Source organism: Gymnogyps californianus, chromosome 13 (genome assembly GCF_018139145.2).
Source record: "Gymnogyps californianus isolate 813 chromosome 13, ASM1813914v2, whole genome shotgun sequence".
In the NCBI taxonomy this organism is placed as follows: domain Eukaryota; kingdom Metazoa; phylum Chordata; class Aves; order Accipitriformes; family Cathartidae; genus Gymnogyps; species Gymnogyps californianus.
In genome coordinates, this window is record NC_059483.1 from 555,964 (window position 1) to 583,495 (window position 27,532).

The following is a 27,532-nucleotide window of genomic DNA, read 5'->3' on the forward strand; positions in this document are numbered from 1 at the left end:
TGCTTTAAAGAACACCTGCGTAGTATATAGTGTGAAATAACATCTTCATTTAATGCTATGGAGAGAATTGGACTGCGCGTTCACAATGTTCATAGTCAAGGATGCTGACTCTATCCTGATACTGAAAAGCAGTGTTCACAAAGGAACCTCTAGGCTGCTGTGAAAATCCCAGCCATAACTCTCACGTGTACCAGGTGTCCTGCTAAGAGGCAGCTGTGCTTATGCACAAGCAATGCTCCTGGCATCTGCAGCTTCCCGCCCTGGGCTCGCCAGTCAGGCAGTGAGATGGCTTCAGGGTTGCATTCCCCACTACATGAAGGCGCAGCGTTGCCCTCAGGTTCGGGCGCACCCAGCAGCGGAGGACACAAGCAGAGGCAGAGCTGAGGCTGTCCCAGAGCGAAGCCCGTGGGCAGGAAGGAGACGCCATGCTCGTAGCATTTGGGTCTGCACAGCTTGCGAGAGGAGGTGGCACCTGGACTCTGCCACTCCTTGCTTGACTGGCGTGACAGCCGCTCCCGAAAAAGGAGAGGATTTTTTATAGGAAGAGAGTTGCTCTCGTTGCCCTGCAGCTTTCTGCTGCGACTGTAGCAGTAGCTGTGCATCCCTGAGGTCCGAGCTGGTGTTTGTGGCAGCCTGCAGCACCTTGCAGCTGCTTGTCCTGCTGTTCGGTACGCTCTCGAGCAGGTTATTGCGTGGTGCTGGTGGTGGACTCCAGTGTTGCAGCAGACCCAGCCTGCAGCGTGCTTAAAGCTTGTTTAAACAAAGGAGCTCGTCCCATTGCGTCAGGGAGAGGCTGAGCGATGAGCCTTGGCGGTCCCATTAGTCACTGGTTGGAGCCAAGAAGCTGAGGACATGACTGGTTATGGGGGCTGACCTTTCCTCCTGCCCCCGAGGTGGTCTCTGCATGTCAGGGCTAAGGCCCATTAGCAAGGCAGCGTGAGAGGAGGTTGCAGTGTCGCTCCCTGTGTCCTCCTGGCTCCGTCAACAAACAGGGGCCTTCAGCCTCCGGGGGCTATAAATCAGTGCCTCTCACTAGCGGTAAAGCCTAGATGACCACATTTGTTCAGCCTGATTTGCAGCAGCACAGGGCCCAGAGCGCACCAGCGAGAGCTGTGCGGGCGCCGCAGCCTCCGTGCGTCCTTGGGAGCCAGCAGAACTGGGCAGGTCACCCCTAACTCGGCCTCTGCCTGCAGAACCTCAACGTCTCCTTCCAAGGCTGCGGGATGGACTCCTTGAGTGTCAGGGCCATGGACACGGACACGCTCAGCCAAGTGAAGGAGAAGATTCTGGAGGCCTTCTGTAAGAATGTCCCCTACTCCCAGTGGCCAAGGGTGGAAGACGTCGACCTCGGTAAGGACCAGATGCATTGGACCAGCCAGTCCTTAAAACCAGATGAAGCAGCTGATGTTGCATGGTAGCTCTTGGTGTCTATCAGAGGGCAGTAGGTGAAGCAGCACTGACAAGAGGGCAGACATCAGGGCAGCCTTTTCTTGAGGATGGTCTTCAGGAATGAGTGATGGGACCAGATACTGGTGGGCAGGAATAAGTGGGAAAGAAGCTTTAGGAAAGCCCAAGTGGAGCAGAAGGATGCTCGGACTTGCACTCTTTAAAGCCTGTAGTCTTAACTCCAGAACAGGTACCCTCTGAAACACCCCTGAGCCTGCAGATGGCTTGTTAATACACATCTCTCCATAAGCAGCTATAATTGAGCCCATGGAATCCTGTCCAGCCATAGATTGAGATCTATCATTTGTCTACCCAGTGGCCAACTCCTTCTCCCAAAACTTAAGAAGGATCCAAGCCCAACGCTGTTAAGAGAAACCCATGCTGTCTGTGGTGCCTCCGTGCCACGCAGCGGGCCGTGGAGACGTGCCCTGGCTGGCAGCAGTCGCAAGGCGTGACGTTCAATGTCGTCAGTGCCGGAGGGAGTCTCTGTAGAACGCCCTGGGCTGGAGCAGTGACGGGGCCCCGCTCCTCTCGGCTGGTGCACGTGGCATGTCCCCCGTTGGCAGATACACGACCAGCTCTGCCCTGCGGGGAGCTGCCACCAACCTTCAGTGGCCACGTGCAGGCCACGCAGCATCTCACCTGCCTGGTGCTCCACGAGGCAGGTCCCACGTGGCCCCCAGGGGTGAGACGGGGAGAGGGGAAGGGGGAGATGTGCTCCTCCCCGTCCCTCCGAGCAGAGCCTTTGTCGCCTCTCCCAGCTCCATCCAGGTCTGCTCTAGTCTGGAAATCCCCACTGCAGGGGCTAACCCTGGAGGCCATTGCTAAACATCTGGTTTCACAGAGCCCCGGAGGCCTTGGCAGCGGGGGCTGCGCAGCCCCCGAGCGCTGCACGGCCGGTCCCCAGAGCCCCAGGCCCCGCTGCACGTGCCTCCTTCGGGCTGGCGTCTCACTTCTCCCTTCTCTGTGTTCAGAGTGGTTCGCCACCAGCACCGACAGCTACATCCTCCGGGACCTTGATGACACCTCGGTGGTGGAGGACGGCAGGAAGAAACTCAACACATTAGCACATTACAAGGTAAACCTGCCGGCGCTGCAGGAAAGCTTTGCTTCCTCGGAGCCTGCCTGGCCTCAGGGGCGAGCTGCGGTTCCCCCTCCAAAAACAGGATCATCAGGAACAAGCAGGGAGGTTGCCATAGCTCCGTGAGAGCTTCCGGGGAATAGACATCTGCCCTGGCGAGAAGCTCGTTAATATTGCAACACACTGAAACTAATTAAACACTCTTCATGCAAAACAAGTTATTACTGACAACAGAAAGAGGAGGAAAAAAAGCTCCTATTCCCAACGGCCACCAGCTTGGCTGATTAGTATCACTCTGCTCTTGATCTGTGCTCCTGCTGAAATCACTGGCACAATTGTTGCTGCCTGCCCTGAGAGCAGGGGCTAGGGATGCCATCGAGGAGCGGAGGCCAAAAATGTGGGGAAATGTGGCAAATCAAATTGTTTTCTTGACCGTTTTTCCTTTTAAAATTAAATGAAACCAGAAATTCTTACATGATTTCCATATTCCCTAGTATGCCTGGGAGCATAATCCTCACTGGTCTGTAACAGTGCATGGAAAATAAAAAACGGAGCTGAGTACTTATTAATATTATTATTTGTGTAACAGCCGTGCCGTGGAGCCCCACTGCTGGCACGGTGCCCCGCTGCGCGGAGAGCCGGAGCCGCAGCAGAGAGGTGGTACCAGCCCCGCGGGTCCGGGCTGCGGCCGGGTTCCTTCTCCCCTTCTGGGGAAAGGCAAAACAGCGTCTGCACAGCACAACACTCTTTCCTCTTCGAATTACCTGGTGTCGACATCCAAAAATGTATCTTGGATGCATGTATTTGCCTGATTCCCATCGGATTTGAGAACCTTACTGTCTTGTATTTGCATTTAAAAAACCCTTTCCGTGTAGGGCAGTGCTGTTACTGCCAGTTTCCAAGCCGGGGAGCAGGGGTAGGGCAGGACAGGCGCAGAGGACGTTTGTGGCAGAGCAGTGACTGCACCAGCGTCCCCCAGCTCCCGGGATCTCCCTGGGGCCATCCCCGGCTCCATGGGAGGCACCATTAAGGCCCCTGTCATCGACGTCTGCTCTTCCCTTCCTCCGCAGATCCCCGAAGGGGCGTCACTGGCCATGAGTTTGTCAGACAAGAAGGACACCACGCTGAGCAGAGGTAATGTCTCACTTCTCTTCCCCTGTTGCTGGTGTCCGGGCAGAAACACTTGTGTTTTTAGAGGGGTGTCTCTGGCTAGGGATGCTGAGAGCCAGCTGCCAGCCCCCTTGCCTGGGCATTGGGATGTGGTGTTAGCCCGTGCAGGGCTGGCTCTGCTGTTGCCAGCACTCGTAGAGCACCCTTTTGTAGTGGCGCGTTGGGCAGAGCTGGGCATCGGTCAGGCCACCTTTGTGCCAAGGAAGACACTGAGCGCAGACTGGGACTGCCACCGCTGAGCGAGCTGGCCAGCCGGCAGCCCGGGACACGCTCAGGAAGCCCTCCGGGTCCTGCAGGGTCTCCACTGCTCTCCTGCAAACCCCCTTTGCCCACGCTGTGGCGTACGTTTGGGGCAGAGATAGCTGTGGAGCTGCAGGAGACGTACCCCCCTCCTTCCTGCGGGGTTCCCCCTCGCTACGGCTGAGCGATGTGCCCGTGTTCCGCACGAGGACTGCAGGTCTGAGTCCTGCCATGCAGGCAGCGGCAGTGCAACCGTCCCAGGTGGGACTGGTGGTGAGACAGACAGGCAGAGTGGAGACACTTAGTGCTGTAATGACTGCCATGCGTGGTGGCATTGTCTGAACCACAGCCAGCACCCGGGGGGAAGAGGGGTGCGGGGAGCTGGGAGCAGGGTTTCTGCAGGGTGTGGGCAGAGAAGGCACGCTGGCCCGCAGGCGGCCGGGATTGTAATGGCCTCGGCACGAGGACATCCATGTCAGCGCTGCTGAATAGCCCTGTCTGTCCCTGCCCGTCCCTGCACGGCTGCTGCTGGGCTGTGCGCTGCCCCTTCCCCTTCGCAGCGAATGCTCCCCACCAGGCACGGGCAGGGGAGCTCCAGCCAGCCCGGGGGGACGGGCAGCAGGTCGAAGCTGCAGTGGCCTCTGGAAAGGTCACAGATCCCCGAGAGTCTGGGACTGATCCTGGAGAGTAGGTGGCTTCCACACCCCTTCTAACTTTAAGGCTTGTCAATGTCACTTGCAAAAATGGGGTTTGTGCCCGCTTTTCCTTCTGTAGGAGAAATGAAGAAGGTCTGGGAAGTACACACTTCTGATATACATGTTGCAGGAGATGCAAGGGTCATACTCGTGGTTTTGCTTTAAAAATGTGTTATCCGGTATCCTCCTCTCTCCACTTGCTGGGGTGCTGAGTGCTTTCCCAGCCCTTAAGCCAGAGGTGTTTGCACCTTTCGTCTCACATCCTCATTAGGGGTTTGCATTCAATCTGTGCTAACAAAGTGAAAAAAAGGAAGGATCTTTTGATTTGATCAAACAAACCTTCCATTTGATTGGAAAAGCCCTTTCCCTCCCAGTTACACATGTTCAGTTTCTTGCCAGCGTATTTCTAGGTTTCAGGCTGCACAGAGAGTCAAAACAGACCAAGGGAGACAAAAATTCACATTGAACAAGGAGTTTCAAACCCTGTCTCCAGGCCGCCCGCACCGAGCCTGTCTTTGCGGTGGGAGTCCTTTTGCCCGCTGGAGCGAGGAGCTGCTCGGGGCTGCAGCTGCCCCGATGACCAGGCTGGGAGACGGCCCAGGGCACGCAGGGCTGCGGGGCATCGCAGGGCACAGCGGGGCATCACAGGCCATCGCAGGGCACAGTGGGGCATCACAGGCCATTGCAGGGCACAGCGGGGCAATGCAGGGCATCACGGGCCATTGCAGAGCATCACGGTGCAGGAGTGCCCCTGTGCTGATCCTGCTCTCGTACCCTCTTGGGTCCCTCTTAAAACACCTCTCAGGAGACCTCCAGTCCTCCTTAAAGTGCTTCCTGAGGTACTCGCCACGTGCCCCAGAAGGCGATAAACAACCCCAAAACAAATTAAAATGCTGAGGTCGTTTGGGGTGGGAACCCCAGCTCGGTGTTGGGGTTCTTGGGGGAAGCAAAATGCCTCCTGACGTGGAGGGCGGCTGCGGAGGCAGGTTTCGGTTTGGGTCCCCCGACTGAGCCGCTGTGTCTCTCTCTCTCCTTCTTCACAGTCAAGGATTTGGACACCGAGAAGTACTTCCACTTGGTGAGTATCCTGCTCCTGGCTGCGGAGGCTGGTAGCTGCGTGGTGGGGGGCCGGGGGCTGCTCCCAGGGCAGCGCTGCTGGGGAGCAGAGCCGTCACTCCAGGACACCCGCTCTGCAGCACGGCACTGGCACACAAGGGATGGGTCACAGCGGCGGCTCCGCTCCCCCAGTGCTCTCCTGCTGCCATGACAGCGAGGATGCTGGTGGCAGCGTGGCCCAGCCCAGGGGGGCCGGCGGGGTGCTGGAGGAAGGGCTCCTTGCGGCAGTGGAGGGGTGCCCATCTAATCTGCGTATTTCGATGTATTTCACCTTTATGATGGCTGGCCGTAAGCAGACAACGGAAGCTGTTGCTTTCGAACAGGCTGTTTCTTCTCCGGCAGCAGCCAGGCGGGGGGCCAGGTTGTCCTCTGCTGCCAGGCTGGCTGTTGGGGAGATGTCCCCCCAGAAGGCAGCAGCCTGGAAAGCGCTGGGAGCAAAGAGGTGACCAGTCAGGCTGTGTGCGTGCAGCGATCCCTCATCTCTCCTGCACTTAAGTCTATGGGTCCTGTTTTTTCAGTGTATGTGATGAAAGAGGAGAAAATCTCAGCCTTGCTGATATTAACTTAATTCATCTCTGTGGGCTGGAACGTCAGATGTGATGAACAAGCTGGATCAGGGCTCGTTAGTTTTCTTCAGAGGGGCTCAAAGAGGCGCAGAAAGGTTATCTGTAGACAAGCTTTAGTACTATGGGACATAATAAAAAATTACCAGGATGGCAAAGTAATTGTTGTGCCTGATCTAGCTGTCAGCAGCCACAGAGAGTTCGGGAGCGTGGTCGGAGCACGGTGCAGCGCCGCCGGTAGCACCCCGCACAGCCTTGGTCAAGTCACCTCCCGGGAGCTCCTGGCATGCCGCCTGCTTCCCAGGGCTGGGGAGATTTATTAGTTCCTGCTTGTGCGCCACGCTGGAAGTACGAAGTGCTAAACACTGCTAAAAGCTGTTATGAAAAAAAGTGTTATGGACAACAACAGCATTTTATAGCCTGATTTTTTTTTTCCTCTGCTAAAGTTTCTGTGCTCAAATCGAGTACAAAAACACAATGCATGCAAGCACGTGCACGTGCAGACATGTACGTGCAGAGCAAGGAGGGAGAAGGGATGGGAAACCGAATGTGCACATGTGAAACAATGCCAAGATGGACTTAAATGGCTTGCTAGGTCATTATAGAGCAGTAATTAACTGACCTGACCAGTGGAATATTTAGTTCTGTTTTTAAAAAGGCCAGGCTAGGAATACTGGCTGATCGTTCTTGCACTTTTTCCAAATCTAAGAAAAGCTGGTTTCCACGGAAGCCTTGTGCGTTGCTTCTGGGAGCCTAAACTGCAGCCACACAGGAGTACTGCACAGAGACCAGGAAGGCGAGCAGACTAACATGCAAAGTGAGATTGATTGTTTCATTTTCTTTGTCTAGCTTGAGAGAGGCAATAAAGAGCACAAGAGAAACAAATGTCAGAAAAACTGAGTATTATGAATCACTTTTTTAAAGCCATATAAGGGTGTATTTATAACACAGTAACTGCTTTTTAATTGAATTTTATATGCAGTTGAAATTCTATACTTAAAGGAAAATTCAGTGTGACACTTCCAGAGAGGAGCACTCTGAACATGTGTTTTATATCGGACCAGGTTCTCCCAACCGATGAATCAGTTGAACATAAGAAGTCCCACAGACAGAGCCATAGGAAGAAGGTCCTACCGGAGATCTACCTGACCAGGCTGCTCTCCACAAAGGTAGGAGGAGACGGGACGCCCTTGTTCGCCGCAGGTGGGATTGTTGTTTCTGGTCTGTAGTGAGAAGCCTACTCTAGGGAAGGAGCGCTGCGGGGCCGGTCGCTCTCGAGAGGCGGTGGGACTCTTCTGTCCTGGACAGCTGGAGCGTGTTTAGCGAGGTTGCTGGGCACCACTGGCTCCTTGGGTTCCCTCCAGCTTTCCAGCTCGCCCTCGGAGCAGCAGCGCTGCTGCGTGAAGCCCCACACGATGTCCCCGGGCTGGTCTGGGGTCTGTGCACATGAAAGGGATGCTGACTGCCTCAGGGCTCGTGATGCACAGTTTAGACTTGAACCCATCTCCCCAGCGAGAGATCCTGCTGGGAAAGGAGATGGAGATGCTCTGCTCTGGGAGCAGGGGGAATGTCTGTGCGATCTTAATTCAGATTTGAACTTCCCCACTCTCTGCGAGTGCTCAGCTCCAGCAGTTGGGCTCCCAGCCCATCTTTAATCCCAGCATGATGCCTCACTGGAGCACAGATCACAAGAATGGCCAGCAGTCTCTAGTTGTCTTTGTATTTACTGTGCAGAACAATCACAGATGTGAGATCCTAGCAGTAAGAAAGAAAATCTCGATGCCAAAAGAAATTAAACCCAAATGCAAGCTAATTATATCGCTACGCACAAACAAACCTTTCCCTCCCTGCTTCGGCATCCCCTTTCTCTTCTGATTTATCCAACTGGCAGCAAAGGATTTCCCCTTGTGCGCAGCAGTCGTAGCCCCTCACGCTGTTTTCCTGGGCTTGGATGTTGCTGCTTTCCCCGGTCTCCATCGTGTGCGCTTGTCCCGCAGGGCACACTGCAGAAGTTCCTGGACGACTTGTTCAAAGCCATTCTCAGTATCCGAGATGATAAACCACCCGTGGCTGTGAAGTATTTCTTTGACTTCCTAGAGGAGCAAGCAGAGAAAAGAGGGATCACAGACCCTGACACTATGCACATCTGGAAGACCAACAGGTTTGGAAGACGAAGTCTCTTCTCTTTCCTTCCTTCCATCTCTCAGGAGCAGCAGCTGCAAAGCCTTGGTGTCCTGGACTAATCATTAGGTTGCTACAAGTAGAAGAGGGACTTGGAAAACAGGAGGGGTGGTGGAGGGGGCGGCGAAAGATGAGGCCAAACACGGGCTTGGAGGGCTTTGAACAAACACAGAGCTCAGGGGAACGGCGAGCTGGAAGAGGAGGCATAGGCAGATAAAGGACAGAACGAACTGGCACACTAACACAAATAACTAAAGGAGAAACAGAAGAGGGATGGGACAACGGGAGACAGCAGTGGTGTTAGCTCCAAGCACTGGAAATCTGAGACAGAGTCCAAAATCATGTCAGGTCTTAAAACATCATGGATATTTTTAAAACAGCGTATTTGGCTCCTTTTAATTTGCTTTCTGGCTTTTCAGCCCTTGGAAGCACTTTTCCCAACTTATCTCTGTAAGCAAGCTGAGACTCCAGGGTATTCACAGGACTCCAGGAGCTGGTGCTCTGACAGTAGCATGCTGGCAGGCACCGCAGCACTGGGGACCAGCCGGGAGCGGTGCTGAGGGACGTGATGAGCGGCAGGAAGGGAGTGGGGGAGCCAAAGAGAAAGGGGGAAATAGAGCAGGGGAGAAAAGAGAAGATTTAACCGGGGAGAGCAGGGAGCTTGGAGGGAGCGTCGAGGAGAGGCTCAGCGCTTCTGAGGCTACAGGGATAGTAACACTTTCCAGCCCAACATGTGAAAATTAAAAATTAATTTGGCTGGGATAGCAGGCATGCAGACACAACCATTGAGCTACAGATTTGCCTACCCTTCATTACCTTTAATTGCCAGTAGAGCAAAGACTTATAGCGGCTTTCACTCCTCAGCTCCTGAGGAGGGGTGGTAGGAAGGGCGAGCGATATGCTGAAACTGTGTTATGGCCAAATGAGCAGTGAAATAACTGGAGGAGAAAATGATGAGAGAGCAGAAAAAAAGACACATGAAATGCATTTCACGGGGCCAGGCTTACCATCAGAACCAGATGACGGTTACTGTCAGGGAAGAAGGAAAAGGAGCTGACACCATTGCTACAAAAATCAGCAAGTGAGGAAGCCTGATTCAACAGCCCCATGCAGGCAAACCTGCCGGTGTCTGTCCTGGACCGCAGCTGGCTCAGGGAGCTGCTGAAGGAGCAAGGGTATACGCTTGCCTAGACAAGGCTGTGCATGAAGTCTGTCCGTGCCGTGTGCTTCAGCCTGAAGAAATGTCTCTTCAGGGTGAAGACATCTGCTTGCCCCTATAGCTAGGCAGGGGGCCGTACGCTACCAGGATGTGATTAAATAGCAGAAACTGGCTCCTCGTTTTTTTCCTCTTTACTATTCACTTTCTATCGTCATCTTTCCTGCATTTCCTCCCCTCTCCCTCTGGAGTACAAAAATTCACCCGGTGTGTGTTCCTGGCTTGTTTCCTTTGCAGCCTACCTCTGAGGTTTTGGGTCAACATCCTGAAGAACCCCCAGTTCGTCTTCGACATTGACAAGACAGACCACATCGACGCCTGTCTCTCTGTGATAGCCCAGGCCTTCATTGACGCCTGCTCCCTGTCTGACCTGCAGCTGGGCAAGGTACCGTCCAGAGAGGACATCTCGCTCCTGCTCGGGTAGTCATAGACACAGACCAGTACGGGTGGGAAGGGACTGTCAGAGGTCACCCAGTCTAACCTCCCGCAGCAGCGGGGCTGGCTGGGAGCCACTTGCTCAGGTTCATGCAGCGGAGTTTTGGCCGTCTCTGAGGATGAGTTCTGCCCCTCCCTTCCCCACAACTTCGTTCAGGCTTGAGCTTGAAATTTGCACCCCCTCTGTCACAAACAGCGGTCAGGGAGCGGGAACAGACGGTCACAGGCAGGATGGACAAAGGGCAAGGCCCCAGCCCGGAAGGCTTGGAGGATGGAGGGAGACCCAGGTGCTGGCTTGTGTGCTCAGTGTTACCCAGTGACCATACGAGCTGTCCTGCGGTCGCAGGAGAGCACCCAGCTTACTCAGCGCAGCGTCTGTAACGCTTCCTGATGGGGCTGAGCTGGTGTGTGAGCAGACGAATGTTCTCTGTTGTTGGCTCGGGCAGGGGTGTAATGTACCAAGGCGAGCACGGGTGGGTGTCAGCTCTGCTCTGGGCACAGGCAGACTCTGCACCGGAGCCCAGCTCCTTCAGTCAGGGCTGGTTGAAGGGACGGCATTAGCATAACAATCCCGTAACAGCAGCTGAGGGACGGTGTAAACTCCCAGTGGCAGGATGGAAAACTGATGTAGCTTCAGGTGAAGCTTTAATCATCGCTGTCAGTGGTTTCTGCACAGCCTCTCACCTGGGAGAGCCGTGAGAAGCTCAGGAGGCGAGGCGAGCCTTCATGAACGTGGGCTGCGCCTGCCCGGGCAGCACAGCCCCAGCCTGGCTCACCTGGAGGTGTGGGGACTGCCCGGGGCCATCCCGTTGACACCAGCATCTGGGAAGCATTTGGCGGGCGCTGCTGCAGCCCTGCCGGCAGAGCAGTCGGTGCTCCCCTCCGGTGGCAGTGTCTCCATCACACGCTGGCCACCTCTGGCGTGCGGTCAGAGCCCGGCAGACTCGGCACATGCACCTAGGCAGCTAAGCCTGCTCCGAGCAAACGCGAGGCCGCACGGGCCATGTCTCCTCTCCCGCCATGGGGCTCCCGCACACCGTCCTGCGGGGCTGGCAGGCAGCGAGACGTCCAGCGCGCATGTTTTCTGTTCTCCCACTGGCTCGGCTGGGTGCGGTGTTGACATTTGAAACTTCCCGACATCAATAAGTTTTATGAAGAAATGCTGTAAATCGCCCCCCGCTGCCCCCCTGCCGCGGAGGCTGGCGGCAGCACAGTGTGTGACGTAGAGGGGACCCTACGGAGAGAGGGGCGGGAGGCGGGCGCTGCTCAGTGCGTCCCCCAGACTGAGAGCAACAGGAAGCCTTCACTGGGAGAGGTTAATACTGGAGGAAGATCTAATGAGCGCTTGATTTTTTGTTTGTTTGGGTTTTGGTCTTTTTTTTCGCATGTGTTACGAAACACCTACAATTTGTCCTTGTCAAGCTGTGGATGAGGGGAAGAGGGGTCAGCTGGAGTCAGACAGCAGATGGAAACAGTTTTCAGGAATACAATAGCATAAGTGAAGGAATTGTTGAGTAATATGGGAAGAATAAATCCTCAGCATAAAAATCAGCTTGCATATATGTGCAGTATATCGCTGAATGTTTTCCAGGCTGGATTCTTTCCCTGGTTTCAGCATGTTGCTCTTGATACTGCAAATGTGAGAGCAGACTCAGACTCTGTACATCTACAGTGCGCAAGCAGTTAATAAACCAGTACCCGTCTCTTCATAATACAGAGTGGACAAACCAGACACAAATTAAAAAATAACTCAAAAAAGAGGCAGCATGGGTTTCTTTTGTGTTTCTAAGGGGAAAAAAAATGTTGTCAGCAGGCTCTGTAACTTGGCTATATTCCTGTAATGCCTTGTCATTGGGTTTGAAAATAAACTGCAGTGGGATCTGGTGCCACAGCCTGGTGCCCATTTCCCATTTCCCCTGCAGCATTAGCCATGCTACATATTGCAGCAGCAGATTGCAGTTACCCCGGGCTTCCTTATTTACTGCCCGATACAGCTGAAGATGCTGCCTCCACAGCTAGAGCCCTGCTGTGCTTGTCTCCTCTGAAGGTCCTCCCTCCCCTCTCCACCTGTCAGAGCACCAGGGAGCAGTCCCTCGCTCCAGTGTCGGGGCGGCGGGACACGTTGATCTTACTCCCCTCTGTATCCCCCAGCCTGGGTCTGTTTCCCTTCGGGATGCAACCCTAGGCCAGTCGGCCAAGTTCATTCCCGGGGTAATGATATCAGCGGGGCAGGATTGCCTTGAGGTTAAAATCATTCATGCTTGTGTTTGCAAGGAGCGCAGGCAGGGTTATGCCTTCACTGGTAGAAGCCGATCGTGTGGCTGGGAGGTTGACTGCTTTGTCCAAGCTGACATTAATCAAGAGAACTCAGTATTTTCTGTTAATTACTTTACATGCACTCAATATAGGCCAGGCAGGCTGGGTTAGCCAATGCAAAATAAATCAAAGCTACATGAAAAATCCAAGAGGAACATTTCAACTGACAAAGTTCAGCTTGTAAGAGAGCTTTGTTCTTCAGTTTAAATCAAGCTGGCTGCTCAAGAGACCCGAGTAAATGGATGCAGAAGCCCTTCCCTTGTTACCAATTTCCACACGCAGAGCCACGGAGCACAAGTGTTTTATCTAACACAGTCGTGCTACACTCATCTGCAGAGCATCACCTGGCAGCAAGCCACCTCGCCTGACCCTGTGCATGCTTTTTAGCCTGCCCTTGCTGCAAATTAAAACACATTCACGTAGACCACGTTCACTGGCATTGTAGCGAACAAACGTTTAGCTCATGCTAGGAAGAAGGGCAGAGGGACGGTGCTGTGGCTCCGCAGGCGGGTGGTACCTGTCCGCAGCACCTTGATGCGTTTGAGCAAGCGCCTCTGTCATTAGCTGTTTTGTGCCTCGGTGCCGTCCCACCGCACTCCTGTCTGTGTAAAGCCAGGACCAAAGATGTAGCTGTTTCCTGAACCCAGCTGTAGCTGAAGTCCGTGTCTGATGGTTAGCACTTTGGTCAGACAAACAGGATAAAAAGTTTTCAGCCAGGAACAATACCGTGTCTGATTTCGGTATCTCGCCCTCGCTCTAGGACTCCCCGACCAATAAACTACTGTACGCCAAGGAGATCCCCGAGTATCGGAAGATAGTGCAGCGATACTACAAGCAAATCCACGACATGCCCCCGCTCAGCGAGCAGGAAATGAACGCCCACCTCGCGGAGGAGTCCCGGGTAAGGGGCGCTGGGCTGCAGCAGGCGGAGGTGGGGGCTCGGCCGGTGCGTGTCCCCGTGCTGGGGACGGGGTCGGGTCTGCAGGCTCGGTGCCCTGCCGGAGCAAGGAGCACCGAGCCTGCTCTGCTCTGGCTGGCGGCCGGAGTCTGGGAGCGGCAGGGAACGCAGATAGGCTGCAGTCAGCTACTGCTTAGATGCTGGAAGGAGCAAACAAGAAAGGATATTTTGCCTCAAACTTCCACGCACAAACTTCATCTGACCTAATTCCAAGCATCTTCAATTACTGCCAGAGCTGCAGTAAACACCCACGAGTTAGCCTGAACCTAACTAGCTTTGGCACCACTGGGAGTTGAAAGCGAAATTCAGTGCCAAAGAGCCAGGAAGTTTGGAAAAGGATCTCTGCAGCCCCGCAGCCCCCCGGCCAGCTGGCCCCCGGGCGCCAACTGCCAGGGCCGGCCCCGAGTCCCAGGCAGCCCGCTGGCAGCCGGCCCTGGCAGCCGGCCCGGGTGCGGGATACCAGCCCTGGTACTAGCTACGGGAGCTGGCAGCCGCGCGCCGGATCCGAGTCCTGCCAGCGATGCGCCACAGCGTCCTCAAAATCAAACCATCTCCCCGCGGTGTTTTAGCTTCAGCCGCAGAGCAGGTTTTTTCTGTCAGCATTCGTCTGCCCAGCTCTTGCGCTGCCCCATCCTTTGAAATGGCTTTGAGCACGGAGGGGTAAACAGTGCTATCAAGCGTGGGCATTTAAGGCTGGCTTTAAAAAGACTGAGACTGTTTCTGATGTAAGCAAATGCACCTTCCTTAAAGGAGTCAAAAGTCCGGCTGCATTAATCCAACAGTAACAAAAATACCCAGGCAAAACCTTCTTTTAATCTAGGTAATGCCTGCTGATGGGGCTTGAACTCGCTTGCTGCATCACGTTAATATTCCTCCCCTCTTTGTTCTGTCTTTGTAAAGAAATACCGGAACGAATTCAACACCAACGTCGCCATGGCTGAGATATACAAATACGCCAAGAGATATCGCTCCCAGGTGAGTGGGTTCAGCTGCACTCAGGCCCCAGCGTACCTCTGCGGGGAATAACAAGTGGTATGTTGTAACCGAGCGGTCAGATGCCTGCATCCAGTCCCACAGAAGAAGGATTATCGCTTTTTGCATAATCCCACGCACATATGGAATACATGCACACACAGATGCACCTGCTCTCCTGTCCCTTGGCTGACGACTTCTTGGAAGAGAAGGCCAGGTATTCCTGGCTGATTTTAACAGCGTTTGGCTGGGCCAGACTGAAGCGGGGCTGCCCGATGTGTAGACCCACGGATGCTTTCAGGAGGGCAGAGCACGCTGATACAGTCCATGCCCAAAATAACTTCCCACCCGCCGCCCCCAGCCTGGCTGGCTCCTGCCCCCCTGCAGCCCCACGCTGTGGGCTAGCTCTGCGCCGTGAGCTTTATTACAATGGCTTTCGGTCGCGTTCCCCTCATCTCCCACCCCCTGCCCAGAGACTCGGCCGTGTCCTAGAACAGCCGGAGGGTGCCGGGGCGTGTGGGGCAGGGTGGGCTCTCCCCGTCGGAGGTCCGGCTGGGATTCGGGCTCAACAGGGCTGGCGGGGGGAGCTGGGCTGGCGGGTGGGCACCCCACCTGCACTGCCTCAGCCACCCGCCTGCCCACGTCTCCTGCAGATCGTGGCCGCCCTGGACGCCAACCCCACGACGAAGCGCACCCAGCTCCAGCACAAGTTTGAGCAAGTGATTGCGCTCATGGAGGATAACATCTACGAGTGCTGCAGCGAAGCCTAGGCCGACTGCAGCCCTGGAAGTGACCTTCTCCGCAGCGCAGTGCTGTAGGGAACCTGCCTTCAGCCACGGAGACACCGTGGATCGCCTCCGCCGGGGTCATTCTCAAACCAGCCTTGTGGTGGGGGTGGGCCTGGCCCGCGGCTGAAGGGCTCCCTCACCTAACAAGAAGCCACGAGACACCTTTTCGAGCAGCTCAAAAACCCTCTGGTCTGCACTGTGGCACCCATAATTTATTTGCTGTTGCCAGCCAGAAATGGAGACGTGACACTTGTGGCAAGCTCAGTTCACCACTTCCCTCTGATCAGCACCTGAGCGGTCAGCGGCTCTCTGCATCCCTGTTTGTGGTTCCTCAGGACGAGAGACAGGGCTGCAGAAGCTGTAACAATAGGCGCAAAGCAGAAGGGTAGCCTCAGGGAGTAACGAGCAGAGATGGCAAAGGCCATCGGAGCAACGCCTGAGCTCCCTTCCACACCATCCCTCCGACATCCTTGTTTTTCCAACACCAGGGACCCTATCAGCTGTTCACTATCTGCTGCATTCTGTGTATTTTTGTGCCTTTTAATTTTTGTACTGTATGTGTAAACATAACCACTCCTCCATCTGAGACTTGGGCAACACAGGGAACTCGGGGCTGAGACAGAGCAGTTGCTTCCCAAGTAGCTAAGGCATGGTGAAAGCACTTTATCCCCTGAGACAGCTGTTACGGAGCTGGAGGGAGCGTGTTGCATGTTAGACAGTGTGGGAAGGGCTGTTCCCCCTTCCCCAGGTTCCCATATCTGCGTGCACGGCGAGCTGGAGTTGCAGTGGGTAGGCAAATATCCCCCCACCTTTCAGCCAGCTGGTCACAGGCATGGCTTCTGCCTAGAAGACCAGACGTAGCGGGTGAGGAGAAGGACTCGTGCTTCACACTCCAGTCTCCCTGCCGTGCTGGCTGCGCACGCGTCCGTGGCGCTGCCCCAGCTCAGCCCCGGTAACACCGCTCATGCCAGCGGTTCAGCTCCTGCTGACGGCCCTCTGACAGAGCAGACTTGAGCCACGCGCAGGGCAAAACACCAGGTAGCATCTTCCCTCCCTCTGCCCCACGCGCTCCAGCATCTCCCTGCGATCATCACCGAAAACGAGGTCAGTGCTAGAGGCGTCTTCCTAAAGCAGCTTGTTCTGCTCGCTTCGGACCCAGCCCACCATGGTTGTCACCTGAGAGCAACCAAGAGAGCACAGTTTTGCTGCATGTCCCATCTTTTTTCCAGCCCGCAAAGGGACTGGACCCCATCCCCCTGGCAGCACAATGCTCTCGCTCATGCAGGCCAGCAGAGCAGCTCCAGCACCCCAAGCTGCAAACGAAGGTAGAAAGTGTCCCATGCTTACACGGGGGTCAGCAAGCAGCGTCCCACTGCGCAAACAGAGCTCGTACCAGACCTAGAAACTTCACTGCCGTCCCGCAGCATCCGCGCTGGGGCAAAACCCTTGTCCCAGCTTGGTGGCCCCTTCTCCTTTCTGCAGGCAGCTTCGTCCTTTCTGCAGGCAGGGGAGTCATGACTGCTCTGGGTCTTCTCCAGCGTCACACAGGCCCCTCTGTAGAGGCTGGACCGTAGCTAACGCCACATGCTTGAAGCCAGCATTCACATGCAGGCAAAGGCAACCTGCCCATGAAAGCTAAACCCAGCCATAGCCACCGCATTTTCAAACTGCCAAATAGAAAAGAAAATTTTAAAAAAAGTTACTACCTCACTCCAGGCAGGGTCTAAGGTGAGCCTCCGTTACTCATCCAGCTGGCAAGGATGCAACCTGGTATTAGATGACTTTGGTCCACCAAAACTCCTCCTGGGTGACTCACTGCCATGGACAGGTGGCCTCCATCCCATCGTTTCCAGTAATGCCACATTTGTCAGAAATTGGAACATCAGAATTGTGTATGTGTATATAGATATCTATTTTAAAACAAATGATAGACTTTATCCAGTATGTTAAAAGGGGGGGGTAGGGAGGGGAGGGAAAGGGGAAGAACAGAGGTGTTTTTTTTAAGAGAACTACAGAAAAAGTACATACACTGTGGAGGTTTCAATGTCTTTGCTGAGGATGTGGCTTCAGAATAGAAACTCTAAGAATGTAGCTGGGCTACATTTTATTTTGAAAGTGATTTCACAAAAAATTCTTGAATTTTTTTTTCTTTTAGAAACTGTGAATAGCTGCCAGAGATATAGGCAGGCCCAGCACAGGGAAGGCGAGGGTGAGAAGGACCAAGGTAGCAGAGAATGTTGAGCTTGGCTGGAGGTGGGGAAAGGACGATGGAGCAATAGCCCCATGTTGTTACCAGGAAGGGATACAGGTGAGCCAATAGTGAGTATAGTTTGCCTCCAGGTGATGTGACTGGGCCATGTATTGGGGCCTATTGCTTTATTATTTAATTTTTTTCCAAAGCAAAAAAAAAAAAAAAAAGTAGTTGCTACAACCATTTTAAAGGAACAACTTTAACAGAGCAGAAGCTTGAGGGTTTGTAGTGTTGCCTTGAACCCCCAAGCCCTTTGTAACATGTTTTTAAACTTTGGCACGTGTTGTGGGTGTAGTGCCCTTACCTGCTGTGTAGTGGAAGTGGCAGACTCTTGGAAAAGCCTATCTTTGTAATAAAACAAGGTGCTGAAACCTGTGTAGTGAAGTTCCTGGCCCTGTGCACGCAGAGGACACACGACATGGTGGAAGACGCCCGCAGCGAGCTTTGCACGTACGAGATGTACAGTGCTCGGGCTTGGCAGCTCAGCTGATGACCACCTTGTTTCCATACGAGATGGGTTTTTACCCCTGTGGGCTGCAGAGCCCTGGTTTCCCGTGGGGCACGCTGCGGCCACACACCACGGCCACGCACCGCTCCTGCTACCTGGTACCACGGCTCCTGCCACTGGTGCAGGAGGGTGAAGATCTGTGTGAGGACACAGCCAGGCGCCTGAACTGACCGCATGCTGTGCTGCACACATGAAGACCAGTAATGCCACAGCAGTGCCCAAGGCCGGGCACCCGTACCTCTGCCAGGCGCCACTGGCCCACAAGACGGTGTCTTCTCCCAGCCCCGGGGAGCCCAGCGCCTGCTCTGCACCGCCACCACCAGCCCTCAAGGCTTCTGGCTTCAGCACCGTGACACCAGCCACAGCCCGTAGGTCTTAATAACCATGGCATTGCTAAATCCTCTCTCTTCCACCCCCCCCAGTAAAAGCTGCTCTTTCCAGACACCAGAGGGATTTTCTTTTCCCACTAGAAAGTTGATTCTTAGTAAAGCTAAATCCAGCCGTTGAATGATCTGGCTGCTCTCAAAGCGAAGAGCCTCGTCTTTCACACTGAGTGCCTGGTGAGAGAGGACACAGCTCCTGCCCGGTTCTGTTACGGGACATTTCCATGTGAGCGAGCAGTGCTTTGGGAGGCTAACCATCATCAATGGGTCAGGTGAGCCCTGCTCAGTTACTACTGCGGCATCCCCCACCCTGTCCCTGGGGGGACACGAGTTTCAGCTCCATTAAAGATGGATCAACATGGCCAAGGCTGAAGTTTAAAGAGAAGTTAGTTTGCTCAGCTCTTGCTTAAGCCCCAAAGCAAGGCCAGGAGCCTTGGAGGGCATTGGCAAGGCCAGCTGAAGATTAGCAAAATCCTCTTTAGGAAGAGAGTTTTACTTCCACTTATTTTCTCCTGCCCAGGAGGACTGCAACCCTTTGCATTATCAGGCTGACCTTCAGAAGGGCTCTGTTCTGTGCAGAGCAAGAGAAATTCAGGCATTTGAAGCTATTAAATGAAAGTGTTCATATACTGACCCAGAGGAGCTAGCAAGACAGGTCTAGAGGTGGGAACTGTGCCACAGAGAGATAACAAGAGCACAAGCAATGCTGCAGTCTACAGCAAACACCCCAAACTCCTTTTTTTAAAAACACTTCTATCTTCCTCTTACCTTGGTTAGAGCACAGGCAGCTCCCCCCGGTGCTGGAGATCCTTGCCCATGGCATGCACCCGGACCTGCTGCCCTGGCACTCCTGTAATCCCAGCTCAGCCAGTCATTAGCAGAAGGGCAGCCAGGAGGGCAGAGGGCCGGACACCTACCCCACACTGAGGCTGCGGGCACCACGGCCCCACACCGGCAGGACTGGCCAAGCCTGAGCTTTGCAGTGCCCAGGGGTGCCACTGTGCTGTGTCCCATGGGTCCCAGGGCCCCCTGCCCAGGCCATCACCCGACACCGGGGCTCACCGCCAGCCTGCACACACGCAGCCCCCAAATCCCGGCACCCCCCGGCACTGCTGGGCAGCCAGGTGTGCCACTGCGGCGCGCAGCCAGGGACACGTGGGGACAGACAGGGCACCTCTCCATGAGAGCAGGCATGGCAGGCAGCTGCCTGCAGCATGAGCTCACTGCCATGCCACACAGGATGAGGCCAGGGCTGGGCGATTTTGGTGCTGGGAGATGGGAGTGCAGGGGCAGAGACCCACGAGCAGGGCAGCAGCCATGCCATTTCATGAGGGGAGTGAAGAAGCTTTATTAGCAGGAGGTGAACACAGAGTTAAAACATGTCTTGGGGACTAAAACCAACCCAGACCCCGAGGGTCCGGGCCCAGCTGGAAGCAGGGCTGGGCTCCCACGGGGAGCGGGGCTGTCCAGGACCCTCTATGGGGCCTTCCTGCCCACTGGCAGGGGGGCTGCCTTCCGCAGCCCGGCCTCCCCTGGGCCAGTTCCTGGGGTCACCCGGGGCTTCCTTGCCTTGCCTTGACCCCCCTTCGCCTTGGGGGCATCTTGCTGTGGCCCCTTGGGCGCCTTCCCCTTGCTCTTTCCCACTGGGGCCTTTCGGGGCCCCTTTGCCCCAGCACCCGCAGGGCTGTTGCCATCGCCCCCTCCTGCATCCTCAGCAGCCGGAGCCGCGGGGGGCCCTGAACGCCCTTTGCCGGGGGCCCGGGGGTGGCCGGCAGCTCGCGGGGGCTTCGCTCCATCGCTCCTGGGCTTCGCTGCTGCTGGCGGCTGGGCCTGGAGGGGAGAGAGCACCTCAGGCTGCCGCCGTGCCACGAGCCACCCAGCCTCACCGCTGGGCCATACTCACATCCACGGGCTTTGACCTCGGCTTCTGCTTCGCTGCTGCCGGCTTCTCCTCCGCGGCGCCTGTGGGAGAAGGGGTGGTGGATGAGCCCAAGCAGGGGCCTCTCCACGGGGCCCGGGCAGCCCGGGGTGGCTCATGGCACCACCCAGCCCTTTACCTCGCTGTTGCGCAGCCACTGCGGGGGCCCGGGGGGGCTTGGTGGTCCCTTTCCGTCCCGGCTTCGAGGTCTGTCCTCTGTTGGGATCTGCCTGGCCCGGCGGCTGCTTGTGCCGCAGCTTCTCAGGGGCTAACTGGGGGCGAGAGAGGGGTGGAAGCGGGGCCAGGCGGCACCTTGGCCCCCAGCCCCACCGCTTCTGGGCTGGCAGCCCCCTGCTCACCTTGAAGCGGCCGGTGGCCCCCATGGCGGAGGAGTTGTGGGGCCGCACCAGGTCCCCGCGGCTCAGCCCCTTGCTCAGTGCCTGCTTCAGCAGGTACTTGAGGCGGACGGGGTCCACGGCAGGGTACTTGGCCAGGATGAACCGCTTGATGGCGATGACAGATGCACCCTTCTTCTCATCCTGAGCCCGCAGTGCCTCGATGACCATGTGCAGGGTGGAGGGGTGGAGGGGCCGCCGGCCCCGGGCCAGCAGACCCGGGAGCTGGGCTGTGCCAGCAGCTTCGGCTGCTGGGAGAGGAGAGGCACCTCTTGGGACCCAGGCCCAGCCCCAAAGCACGCACCCCCAAGGGCTGCAAAGCCCCCCCAGAAGCCGAGCAGCCACGACCCTGCTCATCCCTGCAGCCTCACAGGGACCGTGCCCACCAGAGCCCGAGCAGAGCCCCAGCCCCACAGGAGCCACAGCTCTGCCGGGACCCCGCAGCGCCCAGCAAAGCCCTTACCCAGCTGAGGCTCCATGGCAGCGCACACCTGCTTGAGCACAGCAGCCTAAAGCCCCAGGCACAGGCCACCCCAGCTCTACTCACAGCACCACTGCCCTTGCTCACAGGCTCAGTTGGCTTCCAGCTAATTTATCTGATTAGCACCCTAACTGCAGGGGCTGGTTAGCAGCTACTAATTGCTCTGGTTACCGCCCCGGTGGGAGCAGGTGGCTGGAAAGCCGCGTGCCCTTTGCCAAAGCTTTGCGAGGGGCTGGAGGGAGAAGGGGCATGTCCGAGCAGAGGGTTTGGAGAGGGGTGAGAGATGGGGGGGTCGTGGGGTGATTGCACTGAACACGCAGGGGAAAGGCACCTACCCACTGCCGGGTGCTGGGATTGCAGCTTGCTGATGGCACTTGCTGTGGGGCGGACGGGGAGCCAGCCCGCGGCGTCGGGCCCGCATGAGACCCATTCCTGGTGCACTGATGTGACGTGCTGGCTCCCTTCGCCTGGGATGGCCCCACTGGGAAGTGGGGAGCTGCACTGCCAGGGGAGCCTGATAATGGGGGGGAGAGGAACACGATCCCACAAACGAGAGGAGGAAAATGGAGAGCTGCTTTGTTGGCCAGCGAAGGCAGAAGGAGCAACTCTCCCACAGTAGCCCCAGGTGTGTGCTTGCAAGCAGGACCCCAACTCACCCCTGCCCGCCGAATCCCACCGTGCTCGGGGGAGAGCGCTCCCAGCCCCACACATGGGCAGCCCCTCCATGTCCCCTCCGTGCCTGCTCCTGGTGCAGCAACCACCTCACACCGAGGACAGCATCGTCCCATGGGCCAGGCGTGAGCTGAGCTCTTGGCCATCCGGGGTCTCCGAGGCGGCCAGGGCACTTCTGTGTCATGGTTGCGTTAAAAATAAGTCCTCCTGTGATCCTATGGACACTTTCCCCGCTGTTCCAGTGGGGTAGGATATTTGTGCTACTTTCTGTTCCGCCTGTGCTCGCGAGGTGAGCCCGAGTAATTCACCAACTGCTCTTTAGTGCGGGAACAGCACGAATGTCCCCACCTCGGGGACTGCTGTGTCGATCCTCAGCGCGCCACGTCAGTCCCTTCCTCTTTACACAAGAGTCACGGGGCTTTCGTACGCATCGTCTGTCAAAGCCACGGGGGAGCTGCAAGCCTGAGGAAGGGCCGGGGTTACGTGACGGCAGGGCTGGTTCATGGCCCAACCCAGCGGACATGTCACTGCGCCAATGTATGTGCAAAGCGCTGCCCAGAAAGACCTTCCTCAAGGTCTGCGCCCACCTGCTGAGCCCCGGGGCCGGATCCTGGCAGGGCACTGAGGTGCCAGCAGGAGCCAGGTCTGGAGCAAGGAGCTGGGAGAGGCACCCAGTGCCCGGGCCCTGCATGCCCGGCTCCCCCCGGACCAGCACCACCAGCCTGTTCCCTGCTCCATTTCCAGTCCATTTCCGAATTCCCTGGGAAAGGGCCAGTGGGGACACTGGAGGGCTGCAGGGGCTGGCACCACAGCAGGGATGGGTGCATCCCTTCCAACCATCTCCTCCTCCTGGATCCGGCCATCACCTCTCCAGCAGCTCCGTGACGCCTCTGGCACCTGCCTGGGCTGGCAGGGGGGTCCCAAAGCCTCGCTTGCCCCTACCACCGCCAGCAGCAGCCTCAGGGCTGGGCATTGCATGGGGCGACAGCCTGTGGGCTCGGGGCCAGGACATCACCAGCATGTGCCGGGGCCGGTCCGGCGCAGGCGGGAAAGCTGCAGCGCCAAGCATCACACGGCTCCCGTGGAGCACAGCCTCGCAGACAGCAAATAAACACCAAATCCTTCCTCCTCTTCCCTCCAAAACCAGCTCCCAGATTTGAAGTACATGAATCAGACATCAGCCTAAACACTGAATTATTCATAAACCTCTAATCTTTAGATTTCACTGAATATGCAGAAGTATCGATAAAAAAAAATAATGAGAGAATTGTACTTGCAAATTGCTCTTTATTAAAGGTTTAACTTGCATGGGTTCTATACGTTCCCTATTAGACCTTGCAAAGCTGCACGGGATTAGAAATCAGAGAGGATAATAATGTACAAAAATAGTTTCAAATGTTGATAACACTGAACAGCGAGAAAAACATCTTATTTGTATAACTGAGCTAAAAATAAAAATGAAGAACACTGCTACAATTGCAATATGCCATCTTGTAGTGCTTAAAACATATGTCAACGTCTCTGAGCCATATGCTCCCATGTCTTGCCTGCTACAGCACGGAAGGAAGCTTAGCGATGCACCAATCAATCCTCAAAAGCACAAGCACTGGCCAAAACCTCCTACTTGGGCTGATGCCAAGCTGATTGCGGCTGAAACGGGGAGCTGCACGGGAGAACCGGGAGGAGCGCGGGAGGACCGGGAGGAGCGTGTCCAGGGGCGCGGCCCCGGGCCGCGGGGAGCCCGAAGATGCCTAAGGGTGAACGGCGGGACTACGGGGAAGGGGTGCTTTCTGCTGGGAGGACATCACGCGGGGCTGCTGCTGAGGGTGCAAACACTGTGTGCATGTTGCTGTGCTGGGTGCCCGCAGGAGCAAGCACCGAGCCCTCCCCGAGCACATCCGACTGCGGCCGCACGTGGCTGTGCCGTGCCGTGCCGCCAGGCCCCCTCTGTGACACCTGCTTGCTGGGCAGGATCCGCAGCCACCGCCCCTGCAGCATGGAGGGGCCCATGTGCACCAGTATCCTGTCCCGTCCCGCCTGGAGGGGTCACGGTGCCTCCCGGGGCTTCTGACATGCTGGAGGTGGGGCAGGGCTGGGGGCACCTCACAGCAGCCAGACTTGCCCCCGGGCAACCGGAGCGTGGCGGGGCCGAGCGGCTGGGCTGCACCGGCCGGGCTCCGTCTCTGGCGGCAGAGCCAGGAGGTGGCCCCAGCTCCGGCCCCCGCGGCGGCAGAGGCAGGGATGCGCCCTGGTCCCCGCCGGGCTGTCGAGGTGGGGCGAGGGAGGCGAGGGTGGCTCTGCGACGGCCCGGGGCTCGCACGCGGCGGCACAGGCATGGCGAGGGTGTCAGACCCAGGGCTCTGCGCTGGGAGCAGGGGGGCGCGAGCTCTCAGCAAGTCAAGAGAAACGCACAGATTTACGCCAGCGGAGGAGCTAAGCCTTTGCATTTTAATTACAAAACGTGTGTACACATTTACAGCCTTGTTCCCAGGGTTCCTAGTGCCAGGAGAGAAGAGCCCACCCCGCGGGGCCATGGCCGTGGTGAAGCGGGGGCGGGCGGTGGCAGCGGCGGGGCTAGGTTCGTGCTCCCGGGGCGGCGACGTGCACCCCGAGGACCGGCCGCTCCGGCGGGGCCTACGCGGGAGAGACCTGGCTGGTGGAGACGGAGGAGGTCTCTGTCTTGCCAGCAGACGTGTCCTCGTCGCCCAGCGGGTTCTTGCCGCAGCAGAGGGTTGTGATCATGCAGTTACGGAACTGGAAGAGAGGGAAGCCCGGGGTGAAGTGGGTGGGCACCAGGCAGCTCTGGCTGCGGGGCTGCCTCTGAGCCCGGCAGAGCTGCTTGGAAGCCCCCACCACTGCAGTGCGGGAGGTGCCATGCCAGTGGAGTCTCCTTCCCCGCTGCCTGCTGCCAGCCCTGCCTGCCGCCGCTCGGGGCCGGCGCAGAGGCAGCCGCAGCTCCTCCACCGACCCAGCGCCTGGGTCATTTCAGGCGGGACGGGCTTGCATTTATGAGATTTATGCAACGCCAAGGATGAGCTGCATAGTTGCCCTCCTGCATGCTGGAACAAGATCACCTGGAAACAAACTCCCCTCCCGGCCCACTGGTACCTTGAGGTGCCGTAACTCTCTGCAAGCTGTTATAAAGCAAAACACAAAAAAGGAGATCGCCTGGCATCCTGCCAGTTACCTGTTTGTTCATTACGATGTAAATCACGGGGTTGTAGATGGCAGAGCTCTTGGCAAAGAAAGCCGGGATGGTCATGAAGATGGGCCCGAAGTCCGACCCCTGGTTGGTGAAGATGTAGAAAGCAACGCTGGCGTAGGGGACCCAGCAGATCAGGAAGGCGATGACCATGATGATGACCATGCGGGTCACTTCTTTCTCTGCCTTCTGGGTGGTGGCAGACTCCTGCTGCTGGGCGGCAGCCTGCGGGCGGGAGGGAATGGAAACGTGATGGAGCTGGGGAGGACTGCGCCGGCACGGGACGTGGGGTCAGGGCTTGGGGTAGTTGAGCTGCGCATCTGGAGTTTGCTATTTCCCCCTTCGTGGAGGGCCAGCCTGGCCCTCCGAGGGCCCTTTCTGTCAGCAGTCTGAAGCCTGGCGCGGGCCCCTTCCCAGCGCTGGGGACGGGGGTGGCCCCTGGCCCGCCACCACCGGCAGGTACCCACCTCCTTGACAGTGCAAACCAGGTTCCCATAGCAGAAGAAAATGACCATCAGCGGGATCATGAAGTGAACCACAAACATGTAGATGACGAAAGATTCGTTGTTGATCTCTGGCTTCAGAGTGTAATAGTCGATCCCGCACGAGCACTGCATGCCCTCGGGGATGTACCTGCAAGGTGAGCCAGGCAGGTCAGCGCCCAGCAGAGGAGACCGGCTGGAAGCCACGGCCGAGCCGCAGCCAGCCAGGCTCCCGCAGCCGCAGGCGCCGGGCACGGCACCCTCCCTACCTGGACCAGCCAAACAGCGGGGGAGCTGCGCACGCCAAGGCCATGATCCAGGAGAAGGCAACGCCCATGATGGCATGGTTCTCCCCGAAGCGGAAGTTGCTCATGGGCTTGCAGACCACTACGTATCTTTCGACAGCCAGGACAACCAGCGACCAGAGAGCAATTTCACCTGCACCAGGGAGAGAGAGGGATGGGGACACGGGGACTTTGAGCAGCAGGAGGAGACAAACGCACTGATGGCAGCACGAGGCCTCCTCCGACTGTTGTTCCCAAGGAAGACCCCTGGCAGCAGGTAACTCTCCACCAAGGGTTCGGAAAGAGAAATGAACGAAGGCCAAGTGCAGATGCTGTAGGAAGGCATGAGAAGACACCTCCTCACTGCACTGCTGACCCACAGTAACCACTTTGCTGCCGTTTTCTGAGATCCATGGCTGGATCCTACCACTCGTCGCAGACAGCACCTGCAAGCCTACGGTCCCACTCTGAGATGCAGCGAGTGCCCATCATCCCAGGATTTCCCCTCGCTACCCACAGCTTCCCAGGAAACTTGTGCCTCAAAGACCAAACCAGTAAGACAGTTGCCTGTGGCTGAAGGCTGAGCTGAATGGAGGAGGGCATTTTTAGACACACAATTTTTATTTAACATCTGTTTCAGTCAAAGCCTGGCTGGCACGGGGAGGAGAGCCAGCTTTGCCAGCCTGCGCCACCATGCATCGCATCAGGGCGAATGACAGGCTCAGCCCCATGAAACAAGAAGAACAAATTTGTCACCTCTCAAGTCAGAAAGCAAGCCAAAAAGATGTGCAAATCCAGCAACTGCAAAATCTGCTACTGGTTGCTTTTCATTGCTGCACTGTTGTTCTCAGGATACTGAGCAGGTGGCTACCAAAATAAGGTTAAAAAAAAAAAAGAAGTGTCATTTGTCACTTTCTTCACCTCCCACCCTGAAACACTGCAACTGCCTTGGCCCACATCAGCAGCAGACCAAGGACCTTCCAGATACTGTGTTTTTACAAGATCATCTGGGCATCCTCCATCCCCCTTCTAAAATCTGGGGCAATTCCTGGCAGAAGATTTTTGAATATTTGGAAAACTTACCGCCCAGCGTAGCAAAGAAGCCTTCGATGTAGCACCCTGTTACTCCAAAGACAAAGTACCCGTTCATCGAAGTGTACATGGTGGTCGTGAAGCCTCCAAAGACCATAAAGAGGTCGGCGACTGCCAGGTTCAGAAGGATGTAGTTTAGAGGTGTCCGGAGCTTCTTGTGCTGGATGGTGACGTATAGCGTGAGGAAGTTGACGGGGAAGCCGAGCAGGATCAGCATGAACATGTAGGCAGCCAGCGCTGAGAACTTCCAGGGCTCAGCCAGGTAGTACTGGGGGTACTCGAAGGGGCTCCGCACCACCCCGGTCTTGTTGGACATGGGCACGTAGAAGTCTTGGCCTTCTGTCCCATTCATGGTTGCGGTTCGTGAGGTGCCTTTTGCTCTTACTCAGGGGTGTTTTTTGAGCGCGGGGGGATCGCCTCTGAAGTGGGGCTCCCAGCACCTCTCAGCCTTCGCTGTCACCCCGAGGAGAAGTGGCTACGCTCACCTCTGCAGGGCACCCCTTATAAAGTGTCCCCTGGGGTAAGCTCCAGGCACTGGTGTCAGCGCGATTAGGGCTTAGAGAATTATTAATCATAATCATCCAGGGGTAATTGGCTTTCTTGGGGAGGTATTAAGGTGACACCTGTTTCTGGCCTGCGCTGTCATTGTTGGAGACCACAGCTCATGGTCATATATGAAGAGGTAGC

General features: G+C 56.5%; 3 protein-coding genes across 3 annotated transcripts in view; 1 reads left to right on the forward strand and 2 right to left on the reverse strand.

Annotated features, from left to right (window-relative positions):
- Positions 1–17,128, forward strand: part of PLXND1 (plexin D1) — an 85,952-nt gene extending 68,824 nt beyond the window's left edge. Inside the window, exons 27-36 of the mRNA XM_050904541.1 lie at positions 1,194–1,350; positions 2,421–2,524; positions 3,598–3,661; positions 5,676–5,710; positions 7,376–7,480; positions 8,309–8,472; positions 9,946–10,093; positions 13,220–13,360; positions 14,318–14,392; positions 15,043–17,128. Of these exons, the coding sequence (XP_050760498.1) occupies positions 1,194–1,350; positions 2,421–2,524; positions 3,598–3,661; positions 5,676–5,710; positions 7,376–7,480; positions 8,309–8,472; positions 9,946–10,093; positions 13,220–13,360; positions 14,318–14,392; positions 15,043–15,159 (1,110 nt within the window). The 3' untranslated portion in view covers positions 15,160–17,128. The remainder of the gene's footprint in view (positions 1–1,193; positions 1,351–2,420; positions 2,525–3,597; positions 3,662–5,675; positions 5,711–7,375; positions 7,481–8,308; positions 8,473–9,945; positions 10,094–13,219; positions 13,361–14,317; positions 14,393–15,042) is intronic.
- Positions 17,129–19,622: 2,494 nt separating this feature from the next.
- On the reverse strand, positions 19,623–21,156 carry LOC127021639 (histone H1.8). The gene is made up of 5 exons (XM_050904799.1): positions 21,096–21,156; positions 20,597–20,883; positions 20,377–20,509; positions 20,223–20,281; positions 19,623–20,149 (listed from the first exon to the last, which is right to left on the reverse strand). Exons 1-5 carry the CDS (start codon positions 21,109–21,111, stop codon positions 19,796–19,798), a joined length of 849 nt encoding a protein of 282 aa, XP_050760756.1. The 5' UTR covers positions 21,112–21,156; the 3' UTR covers positions 19,623–19,795.
- Positions 21,157–24,258: 3,102 nt separating this feature from the next.
- RHO (rhodopsin) lies at positions 24,259–27,197 on the reverse strand. Its single transcript, XM_050904998.1, is given in 7 exon segments — positions 24,259–24,288; positions 24,290–24,317; positions 24,424–24,539; positions 24,973–25,212; positions 25,455–25,620; positions 25,739–25,907; positions 26,837–27,197. Coding segments are annotated over 7 exon segments (1,110 nt in total).
- Positions 27,198–27,532: the final 335 nt, after the last annotated feature.